At 40.6% G+C, this 7,611-nt stretch overlaps 1 protein-coding gene across 1 annotated transcript; it reads left to right on the plus strand.

The window, feature by feature from the left end:
- Window positions 1-1,775: 1,775 nt before the first annotated feature.
- Window positions 1,776-6,177, plus strand: tbr1b (T-box brain transcription factor 1b). Its single transcript, XM_053627168.1, has 6 exons — window positions 1,776-2,737; window positions 3,244-3,398; window positions 3,808-3,929; window positions 4,233-4,391; window positions 4,594-4,655; window positions 5,328-6,177. The coding sequence occupies exons 1-6, from the start codon at window positions 2,046-2,048 to the stop codon at window positions 6,175-6,177; spliced, it is 2,040 nt and encodes a 679-aa protein (XP_053483143.1). The 5' UTR covers window positions 1,776-2,045.
- The last annotated feature ends 1,434 nt before the right edge of the window (window positions 6,178-7,611 follow it).

Consider the following 7,611-nt stretch of genomic DNA (forward strand, 5'->3'; position numbering starts at 1 on the left):
CTGAGCTAATAAGTACAAAGTACAAGATAGGAGAGGGGAGGGCGTGAGGGGGTGTCTAATGCACAACAAAAGAAGGGGATGTGAATAACAGGTCGGAAGAAAAACAACTTCTTTAAAGCAGGACATGCATGCTGGGTGAGTCAACAATTAGGCCTGCAGCGATAAGGCCTAAGTCTGGTTAAAGGCTTATTAAAGTGCGGGCAAGACAGATAGAGAGAGAGAGAGAGAGAGAGAGAGAGCGGAGGGAATAATGAGAAGGGAAAGATAGCCGCTCGTTCAGCTGGTTAGGCGCATGCAGGCAAGCCTGTGCTTGCACGTTCCTGGAGAATAGATTGCTGGACCCAGTTGCCCCTTTCTAATGACCCTTCTTGTTAGCCTCGGAAACGGAAAGCCTGTTCATTAGAAGTGCAGGTCCGCTCACCTCGGCACACATCCTCGCGCTCACACTCACCCGAGCTGTTTTACGCTCATAAATGCGCGCGCATTCCGGGTTAAAATTTTGGGTTCTAATAGACCAGGAGTTATCCCCCCCCATCCAGGTTCCATCCTGCCTATGGGATATCTTTTTACACATAAAGATTGCTATCCGCTCATGTAGACGTCTTGGCCGCTTCAAATGACCATGCACATATATAGGACTGCAGAATATGTTCTGATATTGAGAAGGAGTAAGTAAGTAAATGACAGTGGTGCCGGAAATAGAAAGAGATGAAATCTGAACACGCATGACATAAGCGGCTGTTAATGAGAGGTAGCTGGGAGAACCACTATTCCCAGTCAGACTGGCGACATAAATTTATTGGAAATTAAAAATGTTGTTCTTAGTGAGGAGAGGACAAAGTTAGGTGTTCCATCACGCATGGACACTATGAGGAACGCAAGAACAAAATCTTTTTCTTGACGCAAACATCAGTGTCTCTAAGCGAAACATTTGATATATATTGCTCTTCCTTTTGTATAAGGTAGTTTCCTAATCTCTTTAATTCATTGTGGGGTTTTTTTTAGTTATTTTTGCATACTAATTAAAAGAAAAAAAATCTCCTATAGAAATGTAATTGCATTGGAAATTAAAACTGATCTTCCCAAATTATTACCGTGTGCATCACTTCTGTGTGAATGCTGAAGCAAAAATATTATTAATGTTGTAATGCATTATTATTATTATTATTATTATTATTATTATTATTATTGTTGTTGTTGTTGTTGTTGTTGTTGTTGTTTTTATAGTCTATGAATCCTGTTTTGGAGTGCGCGTGTTGTACACTCTAATATATAACCTGAAGTAGCCCACTCAGATAAATAATTGATTTCCCTTGGGACTAGTAAATACATATACAAAGGAAGCTGGTGATTTCACGCCACATCACAAAATTTTAGGAGCTGCAACGCAGTGCCTGGCATTTGATCCTTTTTAATGAAAATCTTCATTTTACACGTACACGGTGTTTACTTTTACAATCTTAACGACTAAATTCAGGTGTGTGGAACTATTCACGGAATAAATATATTATAAAAGCCATTATCAGCTCTCATAATATTTGATCTATAATTGTAATGGTAAATATTACATTGGTAAGGGTCAGTAATTACTGAAATTTGGCAATGAAAATTGCCCTGATTGTGACCATTATATTGCAATTGTAATGATTTTGGCGTATCAAACTATTGTCTTTTGCAGTAGCTAAAATTACACGAGTCCCAGTTTTCACAAGTTTCAGTGTACAAACATCACTGGCCACAAGAAGCGAATACACTGTGGCGTGAAGGGCCTCCTTGATTATCCTAATTAAGTTCTGTCTAATTAAATTACTGTCACGTGTTAACCAATAGCAAAAGTCGATTCATTAACGATGCAGGCGGTAGGAATGAAAAGCGAAAGCCCCCTCGATTGCAAAGGTAGTGTCAACTGGCTGATTTGCTTTCGTGCGCAAAGTAGCTTCGACCGCGGGAAGGCGTTTTTTTCTCTCCCGGGTTAACTTTGCGAGGCGTTAAGCCTGCGGTCTCACGTCGCACGCGTTAATTGCCGCTTGCCGTCTTCAAGAGCTATGCAGCTCGAGCACTGCATCTCGCCAGCTCTCGCGCTCTCCAAGAAATGTTTGAGTGTGGGCAGTGGCTACCCAAACTCAGAGGGTTCTGATCTCGCCTTGCACGGCCATCCTATTACATCTGCTCGTGACAACCTGGAGAGAAGTTCACCCCTGAAAAAAAACTCCGCTGGGATGACGAATCAGTCAGAGGCGGACAATTTTGCCGACTCTAAGGACTCGTCGGGAGACGTGCAGAGAGGCAAACTCTCTCCAGCGCTCGACGGAGTCGCTGACATTCGTCACAACTTCGATGGATCTGCTGGAGAAAGGTATCTCCTGTCACAGTCCAGCCAAACTCAGCCTCTCGCCGCCAGCCCCGCCGCCATGTTCCCCTACCCCAGCCAGCATGGACCAGCGCACCCGGCCTTTTCCATCGGAAGCCCGAGTCGCTACATGGCGCATCATCCTGTCATAACGAACGGAGCTTACAACAGTTTGCTGAGTAACACTTCCCCACAGGGCTACGCGAGCGCCGGCTACCCGTATGCACAGCAGTACGGCCACGCGTACCAAGGCGCTGCTTTCTACCAGTTCAGCTCGGCACAGGCCGGACTGATCCCGGGTAAAGCGCAAATCTACCTGTGCAACAGGGCGCTATGGCTCAAGTTTCATCGACATCAGACCGAGATGATTATAACCAAGCAAGGGCGGTAGGTATTCGGCGATTTTTACATTTCATTTATTCTTTTTGACTTGAACGTTTAAATGGAAAATATATATATAGTTGTCATTACTCAACATAAATTAGTTATAAATTTCTTATATATAAAAACATACACATTTACTATTATGGCGCACCTACTTCTCCGTTTCTCGACGCAAAACAATAAAACACAACATTAGTTTTTTATTTTACTTAATTAACTTACATTCAGTTTTCATTTAAACGTTTTTATTGTAGTTATAGTTATTTTTTGTTCATATAGTGAATGTTTAATTATTGATACTTTGTTAATGTTAATCATTACACCAATACTTTATAATAGGCTATATATTATTCCTTATAATACATTATAAAATAATAATGTCTGATTTTATATATATATATATATATATATATATATATATATATATATATATATATATATATATATATAATGATATAACGACAAAACTTTGCAGCATTTAAATTAGTATAACCTTTGTCCATCTTTAGGCGAATGTTCCCATTTTTAAGTTTCAACATATCCGGCCTGGACCCGACAGCTCACTACAACATTTTTGTTGATGTGATTCTGGCGGACGCGAACCACTGGCGTTTTCAGGGAGGGAAATGGGTTCCATGCGGCAAAGCGGACACCAATGTGACAGGTATGCAACAATACGAATTAATACGGGAAGATATTTTATTTTTGATACCATTTTAACTTTCAACAGCTAAAAGCTTTGTTCCTTAGTGAGATATTTAATGAAAACATAATAATAATAATAATAATAATAATAATAATAATAATAATAATAACAATATATGTGTATATTTTTTTAATATGTATTTAATATTATATATATTTAATAATATATACTAATACTAATAACTAATATATACTAATAACACGCATATATATATATATATATATATATATATATATATATATATATATATATACACACACACATATATATAAAACATAGTAAGAAGAAGAAGAAGAAGAAGAAGAAGAAGAACATATATATAATTGTTCTTTGTTTATTTTTTACATTTATATTTATATCTGTATAGGAAACAGAGTGTACATGCACCCAGATTCTCCCAACACGGGCGCGCACTGGATGCGCCAAGAGATTTCGTTTGGAAAATTGAAGTTAACGAACAACAAAGGAGCCTCGAACAACACAGGACAGGTTAGTCAATAAATATTTAAATGATATACCCGTTGCTAAAAATTACTGAATGGAAATAATAAGCAAGCACGGACGAGAGAATATTTATAACTTTTTACGCACTTGATCATTGTGGGAGATACAAATCCATTATTCCATATATTTTCAATATCTTCTATATTTTCTAGTAATGCAATGATCATTATAACACTAAGTGTTTTACAGTTTACATAGCGTAATCTAATTCATGAATACCCAAAGGGAGTGTGGAGTTGCAGTACACTACTGAGCTGACTCTTGTGTATTTCGGGTGACTCTGCGCAGATGGTGGTGCTTCAGTCACTGCATAAATACCAGCCGCGGCTTCACGTGGTGCAGGTGAACGAAGACGGAACGGAGGACACGAGCCAACCTGGCCGCGTGCAGACCTTCACCTTCCCCGAAACTCAGTTTATCGCTGTCACGGCCTATCAAAATACCGATGTAAGATTCACAGCATGGCTCAAAGCACCACTTCACTAACCAGTGATGTCTTGTATATAATCATATCAATATGTGTGTAAGGTGTTAACATTAGACAAGTCATATAATAAAACTGTAACTGGTAATACACAGAACACTGCATTTTAATCAAATCTTTGTGGGAGAGAGTGGTGTTATCAATGCTTTTTTTTTAATTTCACAGATTACACAGCTAAAAATTGACCATAATCCATTTGCAAAAGGATTCCGGGACAATTATGACACGTAAGAATTTTTCATTATTATTTTTCTGTAATTCATTTTAATGTTGCGGCACGTTAAACAGACCATGAGTTATTTTAGTTCATATTTGTGGTATTCTCCTGTGTTTCTGAAGCTAACTGTAGGCTAGTGATCCAATCCAGAAACTACATGTACGCCCTGGTAAAATTAAGCACCTACTGATAATCAGTTGTTTGTTGTGTGTGCGTTTTTGAATGTAGCCTACTAATTATCTCCATATGGAATATTTCCACATTTCCTCAAATTTCCATATTTCTCAAATATAATTATTTGTAACGGAAGGCCAGAAAAACTTACTACACGTTACACATTGTTATATTTAAAATAAATTCAACAGGTGGCAGGTGTAAAAAAGCTCATATGAGAAATAGCTAATGTCTCTTATGTTGTATGATATCAAGGAATAATTTTGATAATAAAATAATCATTTGGCGTATATATTACAAGCCTGATGAAATAGTATCGTCTGAATATTTTTCAGACTGACTCCTTGGTGTGTTCGCAACTGAGAACTATATTCATTAACCAAAATGGTGCATTTTTTCAAATTTATTGGCACCTTTACGCTCGACATGTTATGTTCATACAGGTTGCCCTAAACTATTTTATCAAGTTCATAATACGCAAACTATGTTTGAACCTTTCCTATTCCAGCGTCTACACAGGTTGCGACATTGATCGCTTGACGCCGTCCCCGGGTGAGTCTCCGCGCTCTCAGCTCATGCCGAGTGCGCGCTACGCCGCTATGCCGGGCTCCTTCCTGCAGGACCAGTTTGTCAGCTCGTATGCCAAGTCCCGCTTTCACCCTGGCGTCGGTGGCGCTCCTGGCACGGACCGCGGAGTCCCGCTCGGCAACAGCTTGCTTTCGCCGCAGCAAACCGACGAGACCGCGGTGGGCTCCCCGCAGCGCTGGTTCGTCACCCCGGCCAACAACCGACTGGACTTCGCTGCCTCGGCGTACGACGCTGCCGCCGCGGCCGATCTCGCGGGCAACGCGGCCACGCTGCTCTCGTACGCGGCCGCCGGAGTCAAAACTCTCCCACTGCCCGCGGCCGGCTGCTCTAACCGAGCCCTGGGCTACTACGGCGAGGCGACGGCGTGGGGAGCGCGCACTCCGCCTCAGTACTGCGGTAAATCCGGTGCTGTGCTCCCCTGTTGGCCCTCCAACTCAGTCCCTGGCCGGGCGGCGGCTGCGGGTTACCTGGTCGGTCTGGACGAGGGCGACCCTGCCGCTCCAGAGAGATCCCCGCTGGGCGCAAACGACGACGCCAAACCCAAGGACCTGTCCGAGTCCAGCTGGATAGAGACGCCCTCCTCAATTAAGTCGATCGACTCGAGCGATTCGGGCATTTTCGAGCAAGCCAAGCGGAGGAGGATCTCTCCATCTGCCACGCCGGTTTCAGAAACAGCATCACCGTTAAAGTCTGAAATGCTGACGCCCAGGGAGTGCGAGAAGAACTGCTCCAAGGACATTGGCTACTACAGCTTTTATTCACACAGTTAGACACTGGAACCAGTCGTAACGCAGAGCATGGCTCCTGCCACGACAAGTTCAAAGATCCGATTCATATTTATCTATTTATTCATATTTTATTTTGGCTATTTATTTATCTATTTATTCGTGCATTTATTTGTATAGGCTATTTAGATCTACTAAGCAACGCGGCTCATCATTCTTTTTCAAACGTAGTAATAGGTTTATAATTTACTTTGTTTGCATTTGTTGATAACACCACTGTAACTAAATAATGTATATACCTGTGTAGACATCCGTGATTTCTCATTACCTGTTGATGTACAGTATGTAAAAGGACAGAATTATTAGATTCTTGGTGCGATGTTTTTAGAGGAAATCAGGCTGTTTTATCTTGGAAATGCTTTAGGTCGGAAGAGAAGTGGTAAGGCCCAGTCTTTTTTTCTCCTACTCTTATAGGAGATGACAGATAGGAACCACTCAGAGTTCCAGACTTTCAATAGTTCAGTGTTAATAGAGACCAAACAGAGTTGTATTGCATTGTATTGCTGTTGTTTGGAAATATATTAGTCTGTAGTTTAATTGTTGCTCTCAACGTGAGATCATTTTGTACTTTGTTGTAACGCTGTTGGTAGGCCGAGAATCATGAAATCAAATAATTTTATGATATTTAAATCCATGGTTTAAGGGGAAAACAGTCAATTATTTGTACAGGGCAGGTACTACAATTTCAAAGAAACGACATTATTTTACCATGTTCCGATCTTCGGCAGTTTTTGCTATTTATTGGGCATTTATTATGATTATTTTCTTCATAATTTCATAATTCCCGAGACGCGTCAGTTAGGCCTGCTAATGAAAAGCTAATGTAATTGTGCTGTGCTTCTTTGCAATAAATACACGAGCCTAAAAACTGTTAGTAAAACAGCCTTCAAATGAGACTTCTAATCAAGGTTCATATGTGCCTAAACATGTAGGTTATTCTGATATATGTTGTCAGGTTTGGCGCCAGGACCATGTGTTTTAGAGGAGTACGCGTCCATCTGTCGCCGTATTAGTCTATTATATGAACACTGCAATGTGTGCAATTACATTCCCTTTTCCCTTGTGGTAGGCCTCTTTACAAAAACCTGTCCATTCGTCATCACATCGGCTACTGAAAATTCATATTTCCAAAAACAGAAGGAGCAAGGAAGAAACACAATTTGGGTTACTCAGAGGGTCGAATGGTGTTGAAACCATTTTATTGGTCGATTATACACATAGAAATGAATGAATTAGTGTCCAACAGGTAGTTCTAAAAATAACAGCAACCAAAAAACAAAACAAAACAAAAATACCCACCCCTCTAATTTGAGTTACTTTGGCCAGCAGATTGACGGTATGATGCACATATGGTACACAGATAAAGGCATATTGAGGCCGCCAAGGGTCACTTACACATTATTAAGAAATGTCAACAAT

This window comes from Ictalurus furcatus, chromosome 6 (assembly GCF_023375685.1).
Source record: "Ictalurus furcatus strain D&B chromosome 6, Billie_1.0, whole genome shotgun sequence".
NCBI lineage: Eukaryota > Metazoa > Chordata > Actinopteri > Siluriformes > Ictaluridae > Ictalurus > Ictalurus furcatus.

Excerpts from the sequence above, each read along its gene's own strand:
- tbr1b (XM_053627168.1), top strand. The coding sequence starts at position 2,046 with ATGCAGCTCGAGCACTGCATCTCGCCAGCTCTCGCGCTCTCCAAGAAA. Across the intron at positions 3,930-4,232 it reads CCTCGAACAACACAGGACAG|ATGGTGGTGCTTCAGTCACT; the intron begins GTTAGTCAATAA and ends GACTCTGCGCAG. Across the intron at positions 4,392-4,593 it reads CGGCCTATCAAAATACCGAT|ATTACACAGCTAAAAATTGA; the intron begins GTAAGATTCACA and ends TTAATTTCACAG.